Source organism: Nerophis ophidion, linkage group LG02 (assembly GCF_033978795.1).
Source record: "Nerophis ophidion isolate RoL-2023_Sa linkage group LG02, RoL_Noph_v1.0, whole genome shotgun sequence".
In the NCBI taxonomy this organism is placed as follows: domain Eukaryota; kingdom Metazoa; phylum Chordata; class Actinopteri; order Syngnathiformes; family Syngnathidae; genus Nerophis; species Nerophis ophidion.
Genome location: NC_084612.1, coordinates 27,314,469 through 27,335,721, shown reverse-complemented (window position 1 = coordinate 27,335,721; position 21,253 = coordinate 27,314,469). Strand labels below are relative to the sequence as shown.

At 38.3% G+C, this 21,253-nt stretch overlaps 1 protein-coding gene across 1 annotated transcript; it reads left to right on the top strand.

Moving 5' to 3' along the window:
- Positions 1 to 522: 522 nt before the first annotated feature.
- On the top strand, positions 523 to 19,598 carry cstf3 (cleavage stimulation factor, 3' pre-RNA, subunit 3). Its single transcript, XM_061880611.1, has 20 exons — positions 523 to 756; positions 1,271 to 1,372; positions 1,529 to 1,624; positions 5,104 to 5,136; positions 5,596 to 5,693; positions 5,762 to 5,828; positions 5,904 to 5,938; positions 6,010 to 6,136; positions 9,451 to 9,528; positions 9,604 to 9,766; positions 9,859 to 9,968; positions 13,855 to 13,971; positions 14,041 to 14,259; positions 14,341 to 14,443; positions 16,416 to 16,485; positions 16,763 to 16,958; positions 18,635 to 18,785; positions 18,854 to 18,948; positions 19,017 to 19,077; positions 19,150 to 19,598. The coding sequence occupies exons 1-20, from the start codon at positions 730 to 732 to the stop codon at positions 19,347 to 19,349; spliced, it is 2,148 nt and encodes a 715-aa protein (XP_061736595.1). The 5' UTR covers positions 523 to 729; the 3' UTR covers positions 19,350 to 19,598.
- Positions 19,599 to 21,253: the final 1,655 nt, after the last annotated feature.

The window sequence follows — 21,253 nt, the reverse complement described above, 5'->3', positions numbered from 1 at the left end:
CCTCACCTCAACAAGGGGATGGGTCGAATATAGAGAGTCACCACAACTAGTGCGTGTGTGACTATCAGTGGTACTCTAACTTTTAACTGTAGAAGTGGGGCGCATATTTGCATATGTGGGATCTGAGCCGAGGATGTCGTTGTGGTTTGTGCAGCCCTTTGAGACACTCATAATTTTAAATAAATAAACTTTGATTGATTGATTGATTGATTGATTGATTGATTGATTGATTGATTGATTGATTGATTGATTGATTGATTGATTGATTGATTGATTGATTGATTGATATGTAGAATTTTTTTATGACGTTCTAAGAAATATTTAATCACGACTTGCTTCGTTGTTGTTATTAATCCTAACCACGTGCCACTTGAATCAAATACAATAAAAAAATGAAGGAGCACAAATGAATTATTCTATTGAGTACATTTAAAATTAAATAAGTACTGTTGTGGAATACAGTACCTTGCGTTAAGGTCTCGTTTTATTGTGAAGGATTGAAACCGGATGTGTCATTGTTTTCGCCACATGCAAAGCGGAAAAGACTTTGCTTTGCTCGCCATTTTGAAAATTCGGCTAGTCCCCGAGCGTTGGGCTCTTTGAGGGAAACGTGACGGCGTAGTTTGAAGATTATGCCTGTTACATAGCGTGATTTTGAATTCACCACAACCTTTTCATTTAGTGGTAAACGTTCTAAAAGTTATTTAACCCCACCTTACTCTTCCAACCATGTCTACCGATGCAGCAGCCGACCAGGTAAAGTTAGCTAGCGTTGCCAAGGCCCTTGCTCAAATGCTACCACTATTAGCTTGTGTTAGCTCTTGTACTACTTTGTGTTTATACAGTGTATATGTTGACATTATTATATCATGATTTACCACTGTATCGTCATAATGCTTCTAGGTTGGGATATATGTCACTGCAAGCCTCCCCTTTGGCCGCGTTGACCAGCGATTTGCTGCGTTGCCGCCAAGTCTTTGCGTCGTTAGGCTGACACGCTCCTTTACTCAAATATCTGCTATATCTAAATCCTTGTTATTTGTAAGTGCATAACTACAATATTAAAGATGCAAAAGCTGTTGAGTGATATGAGATAATGAATTAGCTCAATTCATCACAAAGGTGTCCACCCACGAACTGCATGGAAGTTTATCATTTTGTGCAACTTTAACAGCCACTTTTTTTTTCATAATACAATGTCATCAGTTTTATGTTAAGTCGCAATTGCACAGCACATTTGATTATCATGTATTTTGTCATCCCCATGCAGGCAGCAGAGTATGTCCCGGAGAAGGTGAAGAAGGCAGAGAAGAAGTTGGAAGAAAACCCATATGACCTTGACGCATGGAGCATTCTGATTCGAGAAGCACAGGTTTAGTGACTCAAGAGTTGCATTAAGGGGGTAAAAATAATAATAATAGGTTCAAGGGTGGGGGTTGTTTATTGATTTGTTAAAAATACCAAATGCCCAATACATATTTGTAGTTCCTCACATGTGTGTGGATGTAAATGCACTCTCCCTTTTTAGAACCAACCTATTGATAAAGCAAGGAAGACTTACGAGCGACTTGTCACACAGTTTCCAAGTTCTGGCAGATTCTGGAAACTATTCATTGAAGCTGAGGTCAATATTTTTTTCTCCCCTCTTTCTATTAAATGCATGACTGAGATTATTATTGCCTTAGATGATCAACAATGTGATTTTCACACAAACTATTTGTCTTGCATCCATGAGATTTGTTTGATGAGGGTTTAAGTTATCCCCTGCCAAAGCATTTCATTATAAATAGGTAAAATGGTATTTTTTGAGGATTGTGTCTTTAAACGTTAAAAGGGGAAAGTTTATTTTTCTGTTCCTAGGATTTAAGAAGCATTTTTCTCGCCATATATTTTCAAGTGGGTTAAATGCATTTGTTGCATGTTTGGTTTGCAACAGTATTAAAACATTTTTAATGGTATTTGGAGTGCATTAGCCTTTTATTCACTTGTTGTGTCAATTTATTGCCTCCTGTGTCATTTCTTTTGTAATATTATGAACCTATACTCTTGCTTTTTGATGCCCACACTATACCAGAGACCTAAAATCCCCCTGAAGGGAGGGGGAAAGGACCAAATCTTTGTTTTTTCGCCTTCTTTTGTAATGCAGTCAGCAACAGAGAACGAATCACCCCCTTTTTAAATTTAAACTCAGCATAAGAATCATTAAACCATTTTTTACTTCAACTATAGTGTTGTTATGCTGTGGATACTGAAAACCAAACCAAACTCTCAGAAATGACCACCTTTCCAGGATCATCCAGTGGACTTCGAAGCAAGTAGCTGAAAGAACCTTTGGGGAAGGGCTAAGAAGAGTATTTTAAAGAAGAATTAAAAAAAAAAAAAAAAGAATTTAAAGCGTGAGATTTGCTTGGCTATATGCAAAAAAGAGACATCGATCTAAATAAAGGTACTTATGAGGAGGCGCTTGTTCTTGCAGCATGGATATGGAGATTACATTGTGCAATCATGCTGCTTTTCTCCTGCTATTAATGAAGCACATTTGCACAGTCAGCAGTCTTGTTTTAGCTCACAGATTGGGTGACAGTTGTCAGGATTTGCTTAAAGGGTTTTGGTTGATAGTAGACTGATAGATTCTAGTGCAAACATACCTTTTATATATACAGTACAGGCCAAAAGTTTGGACACACCTCATTTAATATATTTTCTTTACTTTCATGACTATTTACTGTACATTGTATATCGTCACTGAAGACATCAAAACTATGAATGGACAAGTGAGGTTATGTACCAATACTTAACATGGTGAAATAACTGAAAACACGTCTTTTACTGTAGTTTCCTCAAAATATCCACCTTTTGCTCTGATTACTTTTTCCCCACACTCTTGGCATTATCTAGATGAGCTTGAAGAGGTTGTCACCTGAAATGGTTTTCACTTCACAGGTGTGCTTGAAGCTCGTCAAGAGAATGCCAGGAGTGTGCAAAGCAGTAACCAGAGCAAAGGGTGGCTATTTTGAAGAAACTCAAACATAAAACATGTTTTCAGTTATTTCACCTTTTCTTGTTTAGTACATAACTGCACATAGTTGTGATGCCTTCAGTGACAATCCACAATGTAAATGGTCAAAAAAATAAAACGCATTGAGGAGAAAATGTGTCCGAACTTTTGGCCTGTGCTGTAAGTCTTGCTTAAATCAAGTTGTGATTGTCAGAATGTGTCAGAGCTATTTTGGGATCTGTCGGTGCAGTGCTTACTCTTAGGAGGACTTGTTAGATTTAAACCAACAGCCTTAGCGTAGCACCATGTTATAATCTGCTGACCTCTGGCATATATTATAATTGGAAATCAGTGTATAGAATGCATCAGTCAGTCAAAAATGGGCCTTTTCATGGTCAAGTAAGGTGAAAGACAATATTTGTGCTGCACCTTCCAAGTGGGTTAAGATGCCAAGCACTCTTAGTGCATGCATACCTCACCCAGGCCCCACAATCCCTTTTTAGTCCATCAATCTGCTAGATCTACATTTTGATTGATCGGGGCTGCAATGTTCAAACAAATTTTGAGCACCTAAGTGAAAATTATTTATCATAAGTAGACAGGTGAAAATGGCAAGTCCAATTTGGACTTTTTGCACAATCAAATTGGTCCAACACAACAGTTGTGTTAAGTACGCCTTTACGATTTTCACTGTCAGAAAGGTATTCATATTTAAAGTTTCCTACTATTATTGTCATTGGTAATTTAAATGTACCGTTCTAATATTTTAATTACTTAATTCAGCAAAATTAAATTCAACATACTAGAAACACCTTCTAGTATGATGCAATGCAGTTGTACACAATACTGAACTATAATATTTCTGTTAAGGTTTTCAATCTGTAATTAGTACACAATGAACATGTGACTTTAAATGGCTTTTAACATTTAGGAAGACTACACACCCTTTGTAAAGAAAAGATGGGGCGTCTGCATCAGCGTCTGACATGTCAGTATGAAACTTTTGATCTGACATGCACCTGTGTTTAAAAAGGGCATGACTCGTGGGATTATAACAGTTAATTGCGCAGGCTTCATGGCCAAAATTGAAGCACGTTGAGACAAAGTGACCACATCAACAAATAGCAATAGAACCATTTCATGCATCCATAATTAATACATTTGCATTTTCCTGTCGCTCTGTCTTTTGAGAATGTCTGTATTGTTATTGTGCAAAGCAGTGTAGAGTGCTTACGTCACCAACATTTTTGGATTGTTTTTAGGTCGTGTAAGACCACACCTTTTAGGCGGGGTGGTAAAAATCTGTTTTTTAAGGTATAACAACTCACTATTGCCCCCCGTGATGTACAGTGGTATTACAACAAAACACTGTGAGTTGGGCTGTTTGGAAAATATGCATAAAAATACACATAAAATAAACTTTTGACTTATCTAATGTGAGTCATGTTTTTTTCCATAGATTACATATGTGTAGGGCAAATGCAGTTTTGCCTCAACCATGTTGGTATTGCAGTGTAGTTTAATATTTTTCAAAAGCGTGAAAGTTATTTTCCTTCCATCCATTTGCTACCGCTTGTCCCTTTCGGGGTCGCGTCCCAGCTGCCCTCTGGTGTTACAACTATGTGTTCATGCAGATGCGTTTCAGTTAGTTCACAAAACAAACCATTGTGCATGCTACAACCACAAAATGCTGTCGACTTTACCATTGTGGAATACTTCAACATATATGGTTTTAAATAATTTATGGTTACTTGGTAGCACTACAATTGTGGCATCCTGCTGACCTGGAGTATTAACATCACAAAAACAACAGTCCTGATGGATGCTACAACTACTCACATGTGAAAGATTATATTAGGTTTCTTTTGCATTGGAATATGATTCTACAGCTATTCGTATGTTCTGTATATATTTGCCATTAGTTCGAGGCACAATCTACCCAAAGTAATAATAAACCCCTTTTAACAAGTGCCTTGTCGTTCTTGTGTGAATTTCACTTTGTTGATCTGCAGGGTTGTGTGTGCATGAACGCATGTTTATTGGAAGCCCAGCATGGGGGTGGAAATGACTTAAAATAACATTGCATTTACACTCTTTATTTGCAGGTCAAGGCTAAAAACTATGACAAGGTAGAAAAGGTGAGTAGAGTCCCTATAGGGGAGGTTCCTGATTAAGGTTATGGATTTCCCTGGGAAGAAATTGTCTTTTGCTGCTACCCTGTTACTGACATTGTTATACGGAAACATAAAAGTAATGTTATTACGTAAACAAAAATGGTATTTTTCAAGATTCTTTTAATGTTTATTTTTTCATTGTTCAGCGCCACTGACATGTATTTCTTTTCGCAATATTGCAACATACAGAAAAATAATTGCATTTGGATCAAAGTACTCCAAATTATACTGTATTTCATAAAAGTGAGTGCACTCCTCACATCTAAGCGACTAATGTATTACTGTATAATATAGAAAGGAGAACTGCATATACATAAGAGTAATCTGTGCAGTTTTAATAGCAATATATATTTACTGATCACAAAGATTTCCTCCACACACCGCCATTACTGCTGTGTATAAATGGGTTTCTTCACCCTACAGCTGTTCCAGAGATGCCTCATGAAAGTATTGCACATCGACCTATGGAAGTGTTACCTCTCCTACGTGCGAGAAACCAAAGGAAAGTTGCCCAGCTACAAGTAAGATGACTCCTGTAAATATTACTGATTAATATTGAATGGATTAAAAAAAAATCCCCTGTCCTCAGAGAGAAGATGGCTCAGGCATACGACTTTGCCCTGGATAAAATCGGCATGGAAATTATGTCGTATCAGGTTAATAAGATTGTGTTCTATAACATACATTTCTGTTTACTGTGGTTTCCTAATGATTTTTGGTGTTTGTCACAGATTTGGGTGGATTACATCAATTTTCTCAAGGGAGTGTGAGTAATTTTGCCTCCAGTTGTAACTGTAGCAAGTGATGCAGGTCTAATGTTGTTTTATGTTCTATCAGCGAGGCTGTGGGCTCATATGCAGAGAACCAGCGCATCACCGCAGTGCGGCGCGTTTACCAAAGGGGCTGCGTGAATCCCATGATAAACATAGAGCAGCTCTGGAGAGATTATAGCAAATACGAAGAGGTGAGATCTATTTCTTCAAGGTGCTATGTTCTAAGTTATTCTTGAACAATTTTAAATACTTCTCAAAGGTCCCTCAATAGTGTATTTGAAATGTTAAGACCAGGGGTCCCTAAACTAAGGCCAACACCCACAATCCAGACATCCCAAGCTTAAAAAAAAAAAGTATATATGTATTCTATCCATTTTCTACTGCTTGTCCCTTTTGGGGTTGCGGGGGGTGCTGGAGCCTATCTCAGCTGCATTCGGGCAGAAGGCGGGGTAAACCCTGGACAAGTCGCCACCTCATCACAGGACACAGATAAACAGACCACACTCACACAATAGTATTTACATAAATATATATGTGTGTATATATGTATGTTTTAAATTTTGTAATTTTATAATTCATGTATATGTGTGTGTGTGTATATATATATATGTATATGTGTGTGTGTGTGTGTGTATATATATATATGCATGCATGCATATATATATATGTATATATGCATGCATGCATATATATATATATATATATATGCATGCATGCATATATACATATATATATATGCATGCATATATATATATATATATATATTTATGCATGCATGCACCACAGTGGTACAGGGGTTAGTTAGTGCATGTGCCTTACAACAGTGGACCCCAACCACCGGGCCGCAGAATAATTTTGTATTAATTTTTATTTATTTATTTATTTAGATGTATTTATTTATTTTTTTTTTAAAATTAAATCAACATAATAAACACAAGATACACTTACAATTAGTGCACCAACCCATAAAACCTCCCTTTTTCATGACAAAAACCCCCCTTTTTCATGACAAGTTATCGGGACAAATTATCAAGCATTGACCGGTCTGCAGTTACAAAAAGGTTGGGGACCACTGCCTTACAATACGAAGGTCCTGAGTAGCCCTGAGTTCAATCCCGAGCTCGGGATCTTTCTGTGTGGAGTTTGCGTGGGTTCCCTCCGGGTACTCCGGCTTCCTCCCACCGCCAAAAACATGTACCTGGGGATAGATTGATTGGCAACACTAAAATTTCGTCCTAGTGTGTGAATGTAAGTGTTAAAGTTGTCTATCTGTGTTGGCCCTGCGATTAGTTGGCGACTTGTCCAGAGTGTACTACGCCTTCCGCCGGAAAGCAAATGAGATCGACTCCAGCAGCCCTCGCGACCCCAAAAGGAACAAGTGGTAGACAATGGATGGATGGCATTTTTAAATAAATAAAAACATAGCTTAGCAATGACAAAAATAGAATAGCTGATAAAAGCAAATACAAAATAATGATATATTTATAACAGTATATAGAAGACCAGAAAAGTTAGGCTCAGCTGGTTTTAAAAGTGCATAAACATGTGTTTTAAAATCTGATTTAACAGAATCCACTGATTTTTTATTTGTTGGGGAGATTTCGATATTTTGCTGGCTGCAACTGCAGATCATCAATCCATTTTCTACCGCTTATTCCCTTTGGGATTGCGGAGGCCGCTGGTGCCTAGCTCAGCTACAATCGGGCGGAAGGCGGGGTACACCCTGGACAAGTCGCCATCTCATCGCAGGCAACTGCAGATGCTCTTCTATTTTAATTTTAATAAGTTGAGGTAAATTAAGTTTTTATTTTTATTTGAATGAAGAAATTTGATAGACAGCGAATTTTTCACATATTGAACTCAGTTTTGCAAGGCTTTGTTTAAATCTGTTATTGCTCTGAAGGGAAGGCATACTTTTACATATTCTGCGAAACATTGAAACAAATGTTTTTTTTTTAAATGGAACCCACTGGCAGCAAATGCAAAGAAAACAAGACAGGACCTAAAATTCAACCTTAAGGCACTCCACAACCAAGAGGGACTTGTTTGGATGGAAATGACCCAAGTTTATCAGAAAAAGACTGCTCAGTTAAGGACGAATGTAATCAACTGCTTTTAAGTCTTTCACTTGTATCCAGCCCGGACGAAAGGATGTGGTCCACAGTGTCAAAAACTGCCGTCAAATCTACAAGCACAAGCATGGCTGAGCCACCAGAGTCTGTTACTGAAAACAAATCTAAAAATTATACATGTGCGTTTTTATTAAACTTTCACACTTTGTTTGGGGTGACTCAGAGGTGATAAAATATGTGTGAGCAACAAGGTTTTTCCCCTCATGACGTCCAAAAAGATGCCAGGGGGGAACTTGTGACCCCTGGGATCATGCTTTATCAGTATTGTGCTTCAAACATGCTTCTAAAAACTGTGCACTACACAACATGCTCATTGGAGCCATTTATCTTGACTTCTTAATTTTGATTTAAAAAAATCAACATAACTAGTTCCATTCATTTTTGTTTTGTAGGTTGAAGTGTTTTATATGTTGTGCTCCTGAGTTAATGTCACTGCTCAATTTAAATGTATTATTTATGGAGTTTACATATTTACATTTTTCAATATTAAATGGTTCAAGTCGTTAAAAAAATGTTCATAGTTTAAATGTTTATAGTTTTTTATTTTAGGCAAATTGGTGCAGTTTACATTTTTCTTTTTAAGTCTAAAAAACATTGTTAATAAAGTTTTCTGTTATGTCGTAAGTTGATCTGCATACATGTTATATTATTTTTAATGTTACTAAGAATACATTGTTATGCAGAAGTGCACTGATAACAAATGTATGGACAAGTTATATTATTTAGAGTCGTGGCGGGTAGTTTGGGGTGCCGCAAAATGTTTTCTGCTTGGAGGAGTAACACAAAATATATGACAATCACTGTTATTATGCAACAAATATGCATTCCAAAAAATCTGTTTGGCTTATGATTTTAAGAAGAACTAGTCATCAAATTTTACACTGTACAATAACAATAGGTGCTATGATCCAAAAATCGCAATTCAGCGGCAGAATTCTACCGTTAAAAAACAGTTGTAAAGTTTTTCCATCTGCAGTAATACAGCGTAAAAACAACTGTAGATTTTATGGCAAAAAGAATAACTTAATTACCGTAATTTTACCATAAAAAACTTTGGTGTAGTTTTTTCCATTTACAATAATGTACAAACGACCGGAAACATTCTGGTGTCTGAACTTCCAGGTTTTTGCAGTTTTTTGTTTTCTTTTACAGTGTAAGTTAAATAATATACTAATCTAATTAAATGCATTGACAATTGTCCAATAAGCTCATGAGGCAAATCCTACATTTATATTCATACATTATTTACTGATAAAATTGGCCCTCTGGGGGCAGCCATCACTGTGATGTGGCCCTCAATGAAAATAAGTTTCACACCCCTGCAAAACAACAGAGTACGTTGAATGCTGACAGTTGGTTATTTCCCACATCAGGGTATCAATATACACTTGGCTAAAAAGATGATTGAGGATCGAAGCAGAGACTACATGAATGCAAGGAGAGTTGCCAAGGTAAGAAGCTTTGTAAAGACACTTCCCAAAATGAAACGTCAGGATGGTCTTGCTGAACCTGCTGGTGGCTCGCAGGAGTACGAGACTGTGATGAAGGGGCTGGACAGGAACGCCCCCTCAGTGCCGCCACAGAACTCTCCACAGGAATCCCAGCAAGTGGAAATGTGGAAGAAGTACATCCAGTGGGAGAAAAGTAACCCGCTGCGGACAGAAGACCAGACGCTTATCACAAAAAGAGGTATTGTCTGTCTAAAAAGTCTGACTGCAGTTACCATCCACTGATTTTGTATTGGAGCTATGAAACGTTGGACATCTGACCTTTTGTTTCAGTGATGTTTGCCTATGAGCAGTGTCTGCTGGTGCTGGGCCACCATCCTGACGTGTGGTACGAGGCAGCTCAGTACCTCGAGCAGTCCAGCAAGTTGTTGGCAGAGAAAGGAGTATGACACAAACCTTCAATTATTATGCAGGGTCTCAAATATATATCACAGTGGTTCTCAAACTTTTTCCACCATGTACCACCTCTGAAAACACTGGGCCCCCAAGTACCACCAAAATGACCAACATTAAAATACAGTTGCAAAGAAGGCATAAGTAGTCATTAAAAACAAGGCAGAGGTCTTATTTAACAAGTATATTTGATATTTTGGCCACCGTAACATAACACACAGTATGAACAGTAACACTGTTTGAATATTTATTTAGTGATTCTTGGGCATACCCTTAGATTGAGCTCACGTACCACAATTGGTACATTTACCACAGTTCAAATACTCTATTGTAATGCATTTTAAACAACAATGCTCACTTTTGATGTACTATATTTTAAAAGTATTAAAATACACTAAGGGTTTTATTTTTACTCTAGTTTTAGTTTGCAGTCTCAATTTTTTTCCCGTTTTGATCATAAAAGAATCAATAAAACTATTTTAAATGTATGTTAAAATCATTCTTAATCTTCTGAACTGCCGTGTTCGTTACATTGCTCTATTGAGCACAATAATGCTGCTCACGGTGGGGTGTCCAACCTTTCTCCCCCACAGGCAGTGCATGCTGACAAATGAAAAAATGCAATGGCCCCTTTGATACAATTCAGACGTTGAAATTGATCTGGGGAAAAAAACAATTTAGATCAGAATATGCTTGGCTTTAAAAATAAATTAGCTTATCTTTTGTGTTGTATGTGTCAAAGAAAATCGTTTTTTTGCGTTATGTCGATTACACCTAATTAACACTGAATTTATTTCATTTTCAAAACATGTCGAAGGCCAATAAAAACTAACCGCATGCTGCACTTTGAAGAGCCCTAAAATAGAGAAAGATTGCTGCTGGTTGCAGCCAAGGAGGGCATTCTGTTCTTTCTTTCTTTCTTTGTTTTAGTTTATTTAGAACATGAACACACTTACAGCATAATATATCACACAATTTCATATCATTTCACTTTACATCATGTCCGAAAAGGAGTAGGAAGAAGCAAAGCTTATTTAATCCTACTCCTTTAATACTTCAGAGCGTTTACAAATATATCAATTCATTTACTCACTTTGTTATAGTAAATGAACCCTCATGGGTTAAATAAAAACTGTAATGTGTAACAATGTCCTTTAACTAGTCAAACTGTGTCCAGTAGTACCTCAATTTACGGGCTTAATTGGCTATGTGGTGAAGCTCTCAACTCAAAACACTTATGTCAAATCAATTACACATTGAATTGAAGTGAGATCAATTTAATTGGTGTTTGCCTCCCTAAAAAACACCACAATTTTACTATGTACATGCCTTTTAAAGGGAAAAAAACATTTTATTTTAGAATCATTGTTTAAAACAATACAATAGAACAGTGATTTTCAAACTGTGGTACAAAGGCTCCCTCCAGGGTAAGCCAAAAAATCACATGATTTCAGTATAGTGTTTTATATTTCTATATTTAAACACAGTGTTACTGTTCAAACCTTGTGCTATGTTACAGTGACCAAAAATAAAAAATATACTTGCTAAAGAAAACATCTGCCTTGTTTTTAAATGAATACTTAAACCTACTAATCGAAATAGGTTATTTAGGTCTTCAAAAAATTATGAAATTTTATTATTCTTATAGCCCCACCTGTGTGTTCATTTCCATACCTGACGGTTTCGGCCACAACTGTAGCCTTCCTCAGAGGTTGTCACGTGATGTTGCTGGGACATGTCTGGTCACCTGATTTAAACGGTTTTTGGCGCTGTCTTCATGCTTGTAGTAGCAGGCTGACAGTGCCATCTGCAGTCCGACTTCTTCAGGACTGTGTCCTAGGTGTGGGAAAGTTGGTACGTCCCTTCATACTGGTTCACAGTCCGGGCGGCGCGCTTCCGGATCTCAATGGCTTCTCTGATCCAACGATGGTATTTGTGGGTCTCAGATATTTGCGTTGTCCCAATCCATGAGGTGGATCTCATTCTTACAGTTGTCTGATATGGCAGACTTCAGTTGTTCTTGTTCTGCTTGTCGTCTGGTGGCTCGTGTGCATGCTTTTGATGTTTCCTTTTGATGTCCCGTCCCCCCCCCCCGACGTATGGGATTGATTCCACCCTTTGTCTATGGCCCACTTTGGGTGGTTGCAAGTTCTTAGTGCTTTTGTAATGTGCTGTTCCTCTTCCTTTCTGTCTTGTTCCTGGGAGATGAGATTGGTGCGTTCAAAAAGTGTTCTTACGACTGAGAGTTTGTAATTTATGGAGTGTTCCGATGTCCAAAGGAAGTATTGATCTGTGTGTGTGGGTTTCCGATGTATTAGAATTTTTATACTGCCATCCTCCAAATGTTTTATGTCCAGGTTAAGAAAGTTTATTGTGCTGTCCTTTTCTTCCTCATAGGTAAATTTTTATATTGTTTGTTTCATCCAGTGTGTTGAGGTGGTCTGTGAGATCCTGTGTACGTCGTATTTGTATTATTTCCAAGACGTCATCCACATACCTTTACCATAAGGAGGCTTGCAGTGTTCTGGTGCTGTTTTTGAGGGCCTGGGCTTCAAGATCTTCCATGAAAAAGCCACTCATTATGGCCAACAACAAGTCCCCCAAGGCAGATTTCTCCTGCATGTAGATAGTACCCTAGTGCTGGAAGTAGGTTGAAGTGGAGAAAAATTCCAACAGCCTTGTAATGTCTTCAGTGGTGAGCGTGGTCCGTTTTTGTAGCGCTTTGTTCTGTTTTACACGCTTATGGACAATGTGGATGGTGACGGTTATCTGTGTTTTTGTAAGTAAATAAATTACATCGTGTGAAACAAAAAGCATGCACACGAGCCACCAGACGACAAGCACTGCAAGAACAGCTGAAATCTGCCATATCAGACCACTGCAAGAGGGAGAACCACCTCATGGATTGGGACAACACACGTCATCGGCACTGAGTGCAACAAATACCATCGTTGGATCAGAGAATCCATCGAGATCTGGAAGCACGCCGCCCAGACTGTGATCTGGGACAAGGGGCCATGCCAACTTTCCCATACCTGGGACACAGTCCTGAAGAAGTCAAACTGCAGATGGCGCTGTTGGCCTGCTACTACAAGCATGAAGACAGCGCCAAAAGCTGTTTAAATCAGCTCAGCAGAAACGTCACAGGAACAACATGTGACAACCTCTAAGGAAGGCAACAGTTGTGGCCGAAACCGTCAGGTACGAAAACAAACACACAGGTCGGGCTATAAGAATAACAAATTGCTTAGGCATACTACGCAACTGTATTTTAATGTTGGTCATTAAGGTGGTACTTGAAGAGACAGTTTTTTTCTGAGGTGGGACTTGATGAACAAACTACAGTAGTTTTATGAAGTAATGTAATAAAAGTGTACAGTGTTTACCATGGCGGGTGGACTTGTACAGTATCCCTTGATGCGCTGGAGTTGCCAAGTTGGCGAAGAGCTGGTTCATGTTTTTTGTGATTTCTTTCTTTAATTCAATTAATTCCATCCACTTTTTCTCCGCACTGTCCTTCACACTCACTTTCTTTCTTGCTATGGTTGGAATTTCTGAAGTATGTTCCAGCTGTAAGCTATTGACAGCGAGTAAGGCCGGCTGTTTTGGTCGGATCGTAATGGGTATACTTACTGTAACATTTACTTTGTCAACTAATGAGAGGAAATGCTTGTAACAAAATGTTTTGCTTGCAACTTAAAGCATAACAATTAACAGAGAGAAAGCTCTTATCTCAAAACACTCTTAGGTTGAGTTACCACTGCATTTTAAAAATGATCAATTGCATAATATTTCCACATTTTAAACATCTACAGTTCTTGGGCTCTCACTCGATTGTGCTAGTTGTATTTACTAAAGTGCTTTTATTGCTCACAGGACATGAATAACTCTAAGTTGTTCAGTGATGAGGCTGCTAACATCTATGAACGCGCAATCGGAACACTACTGAAGAAGAACATGCTTCTTTACTTCTCTTTTGCAGACTATGAAGAAGTAGGTCAAGCAAGTTCAAACAATTAGAGCATTCCGGTGGAGAATTAATTGGTGGTGTTTGCGTAACAGAGTCGTATGAAGCACGAGAAGGTTCACAACATCTACAACAAACTGCTGGCTGTGGAGGACATCGACCCCACGCTGGTCTACATCCAGTACATGAAGTTCGCCAGGAGGGCGGAGGGCATTAAATCAGGCCGCACTATCTTCAAAAAGGCCAGAGAGGATCTGCGCACACGCCACCACGTATACGTCACCGCAGCACTGATGGAGTACTACTGTAGCAAGGTAAGGCGCTTCTACGGTTACCTGCAAGGTGGCACCATCACTTAAACACATACTCATGTTTTCATTTATTTTTCCCAACAGGATAAATCTGTGGCTTTTAAGATTTTTGAGCTTGGTTTAAAGAAATATGGTGACATTCCAGAGTACATACTTGCATACATCGATTACCTTTCGCATCTCAATGGTAAGTTCTGTTCTCATTACATTTGACTAATGTGTGTTGTTTTGTTGTACTAAAAAAGAAACTTGATGTCGCCGCACTTTTGCTAGGATAGTCTTATCGCAAAGTCGCCGAAAGTTTTAATGTGTAGACAAATGCAAAAAAGTGGCACAGGATATTGATTTACTCAACTGCAGGGAGGCCCAGGACTCAGAAGGGTTGGCCGTCATCTGAACAAAATAGTTTTTTCCATTATTATTATTATACAAATTGTAAAATACATTTTAAATAGGAAAACAATATAGAATAAGAAAAATGTAATATGTTTGTTTATTTTGAACATAGAAACAAGATTACACGATTATAAAGAGCATGTTTACAGTGTCACACAAAGTTCAACATTTCCAAAAAGGAGGAGGAAGAAGCAGATTTTTTTTAATCCAACCCCTTCTCCATGTCATTGCTGTTATTGATACTTTTGTTCACTTCCTGTATTACATCTGTAGCATAAATATATACAGTGGGGAAGGGATTAATATGGCCCCATTCCTGGGTGGATCTCACGTGAGAGGAAGTGGGGTGTCATTCATTTTACAATGCAGTCTGTTTAAAATAACAGACAGCGCCACTCTACAAAGCAATTGACCCCATGGTCAAAGTTGGAATTTCCATTAAACCTATTTTAAGCTATGCAATACCCTACTGCCATCTGGTGGCTAAAGTAAATGGTGCACGCTCCAAATGTGTCACGTTTCATGTGTCAGATAGACCAAAGGGGTCACATAGGGACGGCGTGGGGCAGTGGGAAAGTGGCCGTGCGCAACCCGAGGGTCCCTGGTTCAATCCCCACCTAGTACCAACTTCGTCACGTCCGTTGTGTCCTTGAGCAAGACACTTGACCCTTGCCCCTGATGAGTGCTGGTTAGTGCCTTGCATGGCAGCTCCTTCCATCAGTGTGTGAATGGGTAAATGTGGAAGTAGTGTAAAAGCGCTTTGATTACCTTGAAGGTAGAAAAGCGCTATACAAGTACAACCCATTTATGTTAATCCCTTGTTCTACTGTACATACATAATAAATAATGCTAAACTAATACATCTATATAGAAAGTTATTAAGGGTGTCTATCTGTGTTGGCCCTGCGACGAGGTGGGCCCCACCTTCCGCCCGATTGTAGCTGAGATAGGCGCCAGCGCCCCCCGCGACCCCAAAAAGGGAATAAGCGGTAGAAAATGGATGGATAGAAAGTTATTAAGTCGGTCTATCTGTGTTGGCCCTGCGATGAGGTGGCGACTTGTCCAGGGTGTACACAGCCTTCCGCCCGATTGTAGCTGAGATAGGCACCAGGGCACCCCGCGACCACAAAGGGAATTAGCGGTAGAAAATGGATGGATGGCTGGGTTATGAACAATACATGTATAGTAGATTATTGCTTGTTTTTAAGGTTCAGTATTCTTTTTTTTCTATTGATTTATATAGATATTATATTTGTAAAAGTAAAATGTTAATAGAACATTTCCCACAAATTAAATATGCTAACAAATATTACAAGTGAAAGTAATACAAAACAAAAGGACTATAATAAGAAAATACCTTGTTAGGAACCTAGACAGGCTGGAAAGAAGTGGACTTGATGGGCGTAATCCAAAGGAGCATTGAGTGTAAACATGGACCCACAAAACATGGTGAGACAACTGGAACAATAATGACAGCGACAATCTTTCACAACGCACTGAAAGGTTGCTGACAACATCCGAGTCAGCAACTTTTGCACTTTTTTTACAAGCTGCGGTAGGTGCTGCTTTTTGGGTAGCTAATGTGATACGTTGGTGGTCAGCCATGTTGTTTCGAGCTTCATGACATGTTTAAGGAAGTAATTTATATAGTAATTTCAGCAGAAAGATGGTTTTCACATAGAACGTAAACAAGCCACTAATAAACACAATGAAACATTATCTGTAAAAATGTAACTTATTTCTACCTTCTTACTTCCCTGCAGAGGATAACAACACCAGAGTTCTGTTTGAACGTGTCCTCACCTCAACTAACCTCTCGCCGGAGAAGTCAGGGTACATCAAGTGTTTATACATACATACATACACACACACACACACATATATATATATATATATATATATATATATATATATATATATATATATATATATATATATATATATATATATATATATATATATATATATGTATATATATATGTATATATATATATATATATATATATATATATATATATATATATATATATATATATATATATATATATATATATATATATATATGAATCACATGGTTGTCTCATATATCTTCTGTTGGTTTCCTTATCAGTGAGATCTGGTCTCGTTTTCTGGCCTTTGAGAGCAACATAGGAGACCTAGCCAGTATCTTAAAGGTGGAGCGGCGCCGGTTCGCCACCTTCAAGGACGAATATGAAGGCAAAGAGACAGCCTTGCTGGTCGACAGATACAAGTTCATGGACTTGTACCCCTGCTCTGCCAGTGAACTCAAGGCTCTCGGGTACAAGGTGTGTATTTAATGAAATTTGTCAACGGGTTGTGCTTTGGAAAACATTAATCAAAAACATCAAAATTTGACTTTTAATTTGTTTACCTGAAATATGAGTTACTAAAGCTAATATGCTAACATGCTAATGTTGACATGCCAACATATAGCATGCGTCAAGTACCGAAATATATGACTAAGGGTGTATATCTCCATGAATAGCTTTTAAAAAAGCTAACTTTAGCATGCTAACAATAAGCATGTGTCAAGTACAAAAATATATGACAAAGGGTGTATACCTTCATAAATATATTTATATATATAATATATATATATATATATATATATGCATATATATATATATATATATGTATATATATATATATATATATATATATATATATATATATATATATATGTCTTGACTGGATTATCCAGAGAATAGTGCTCGATACCGTGGTAGAGCGCAATATGTAGGTGTGGGAAAGAGATGTAGTAGTCTTGTGATTTTTTTCCCACACCTACATATATATATATATATATATATATATATATATATATATATATATATATATATATATATATATATATTTTTTTTTTTTTTTTTTTTTTTTTTTAAAGCTAACATCTATCCATTTTCTACCACATGTCCTCTATCGGGGTCATGGGTGGTGCTGGAGTCTATCCCAACTGTACTAGGGTAGCATGCTAACAGTAAGAATGTGTCAAGTACCAAAAAATAATGTTAAAGTGTATACCTGCAAAATTTGCCAAAAAAGCGAGCATGCTAGCAATTGACTGACACTCGTAAGGAATATTTTGACTTTAGAATGGTGGAGAAAAGTGTGGAAGTTTGAAAAAGTCCACATTTCAAATTGGAAAATATATCTCAGAAAATGTGGAATTCCTGAAAAAGTAAATAAAGAAAAAAGAATGGTAGCATTCGTGTCATGAATGAGCAGAACATTTTGAAAGTGGAATAATTGTAATTAATAATACTTTAATAATGACAATTAAAATATTTTATGCAAACACAAAAACAAAGTTAATAAAAATAAAAAAATGAACCGTCCTCATTTTCAGCCGCCCTTCCGACACAAACACACAGACACAGTTTGAAATCACAAAACTCTTTAACAGCCGGGCTACTCCAATAATGAAATTCAATTTACCTTGTTGATTCATTTTCTTGGCATGCAGCAGAAGAAAGGGGGAGGAGGCAATGTCGACAATGCTGTGGATACTACCTGAAGTTTTAAACCACACATCGCTTGTCCATTGCTTTCTTTGGATTTGTGTTGAGATAGCTAGAAAAATGTAGTAAAAAGGCTAAAAAAGCACACAAAGTATCACCGACTGAATAAGTACCGGAGATCAACAAGCCCGCCCACATTGGATATGCTGCCGGGCATAAAATGTCTGGATAAAACACTGTACACCGAGAGCAGTTTTGTACACCAAAGTATATTTCTATTGGGTCTGTGGAGATGTTCATACAGTGAGGGGTTTGTGAATCAATGTTCCACTGTAATCATGACCAACCTGCTCAAGGTCTTATGAGTAATTAATTGCTGAGTCCTACCACAAAAGGTCTTGCAAACCAGGTTTTGACAAATGTCCACTGTTGTGTGGAGCGGGTACACAAAACAAACGAAAAATTAATGCATCCAAACCACGTGTGTTCTTGTGTGTTTGAAGGACGTGTCTCGTTCCAAACTGGCATCGCTGCTTCCCGAGACGGTGGTGGCGCCATCCTTGCCCACGCGGAAGGACGACTTGGACAGAAAACCGGAGTACCCCAAACCGGACACCAATCAGATGATCCCCTTCCAGCCGCGCCACCTCGCCCGTGTGTACTCGTCATCCTGTTTTCGCCGCCAAGATGCCTTTCTACTCACCTTTTTGGTGTGTCCACAGCTGCAGGCCTGCACCCTGTCTCTGGCGGAGTCTTCCCTGTCCCCCCTGTGGCCGTCATTCTGATGAAGCTGCTGCCCCCTCCTGGATGTTTTAACGTCAGTACAGTGACAAGCATAATGGTTGCTGCATTCTTGTGTGCGGATTCTAAAGCTCTTCCCTGCAGGGTCCCTTTGTTCAAGTGGATGAGCTCATAGAGACGTTCAAGAAATGCACACTTCCTGAAAGTAAGTCACATGACACCTCACTTTTTTTGTTTAATATCCCGAATGTAATAATCGACGTTTACCTCCGCAAAGCTGTCCAAGCTGCTGTCGAGCTCATCACAGGCCGACTCCCAGACGCCAGCGGGGAAGGCAACGGCCCTATGGAGAACCACGCCGCCGCCAAGTCCCTGAAGAGGCCCAACGCCGACTCGGACGAAGAAGACGACAAAGGTGCGGTGGCGCCGCCCGTCCACGACATCTACCGCGCTCGCCAGCAGAAGAGGATCCGGTAAGGAAGAGCCTTACAAGAATGTACTAAGCGGCCAAAGGAGAGGAATATTTGTTGCGTTCACACACTTAACCTGAGTGTCCTTGTGTTTTTATGTTGAAAGACTGATCAAGATACTGTACAAAGTTTTTAAGTCATCAGCTGTGACACACAGCTCCGTTTTGGCCTTGTGATGTTCCAGTGGCGGAAAATATTTTTACATAACTGGATCCATCCAATGATTCCTTTCAATAAAAGTGTACAATAAGTCCAACGTCTGTTTCTCTTTTCTTTTGGAACCTTCATATTCTGATTAAAAACTACAATGCTCTAAGTGTCCACTAGAGAGCAGTATTTGACACTTAGTAAAGTGAAAGCCATCCGTCTGTCCATTTTTTACCGCTTGTCCCTTATGGGGTCGCATTTTACTTCAAACATTTAAAAAAGAATATGTTTTATAAAATAGTAATACATTGTATTATCAAAAATACTGTACATGGTATATAATATAGAATTATTAAATTATTTTAAAGCTTTATAATCAAAGTAATATGAGATTTACAATTTAAAACAACCAATTTTGTTTAGCTGAAAACATGTTAAAAAAAAATCCAAATCCAAAATGTATCTATTATAAGATCATTTTACAGTGTCTTGTCCCATTTTAAACACTGTCACCTAATATATTAGCTGTAAAATGTTTTTAAAAACCTAATTTGTTTAAGGAAAAATAAAAACCATGGTCAGTACTAGGGCTGTTCCTGGTCCGATATCAGCAAAAAAGAAAAAAAAAAAATCGGATGATATTGATTTACATCTCAAATCTGATATGATCTCTGATACAAGCAGTCCTGCAGCACGTTTTACTTGTGCGAAGCTGGACAGCCAGTTAACATCTTAATGTCCTCCAATAAGTGCACAAGTTGGCCTTTACTCCTGGGATTGTGCATCCATCCATGGATTTTCTACCGCTTGTGTCCTTTTTGGGATCACGGGGGGTGGCTATCTCAGCTGCATTCGGGTGGTAGGCAGTGTACACTGGACAAGTCGCTGGGTTTGTGCGAGTATCAGCAAATCTAATTAATGCCACACATTATGACCTACTGCAGATAGTATATGGTCAAAAGCTTACAAGTGTTGTATAGACGAATTGTAAGCGTTAGACAATGATCATCTTGAATAGTTCAAACATTTACATTAACTGCTACTCTCTGGTGAATTACAATTGAATCAGAAGACTTTAAATATGAGAATTAATTTGTATGTATTTATTTTTCTGTACTGGTAGCTGTAGCTGCCAGTTGTGGTGGCATCGCGTCGAGCGCAGAAGTTGCCTTGTTGGTCACGCCAAAGAAGTGTGGCATTGTACCTTAACGACACACAGGAGTGACCATGTGTTGTTCACTCTTCCATTTGGCCGCACACAACTGGGGAAAAGTGTTTTTGTTTCCTCTGCTCCCTTCACATGAAACATGTTGCAAAAAGACTTGAAACTAATTTAACTTACTTCTTAAACACTTTTAAGGCTAACTGTTTTTGTTAATTTTAACATAACTGTATCTTCTGCTGCCTCCTGGTAAAGAAGATTTGTTTATATCTCAGAGGAACTTTCCTGGTTAAATAAAGGTCAAATAGAAATTGAAAAAATTGTAAACTACTGCCTGCCTTTATTCGCCGACTTCCATCCATCCATTTTCTACCGCTTATTCCCTTTTGGGGTTGCGGGGGGCGCTGGCGCCTATTTCAGCTACAATCGGGCGGAAGGCGGGGTACACCCTGGACAAGTCGCCACCTCATCGCAGTATTCGCCGACTTGTGATTGGCTAACAGCATGTGTGATTTCCCAGCATTAAATATTATTAATACATGTTTTAATGTTTAGTAATATCATTTAAGCATTAAATCCTTTAAATGCTTTTTTAATGACTT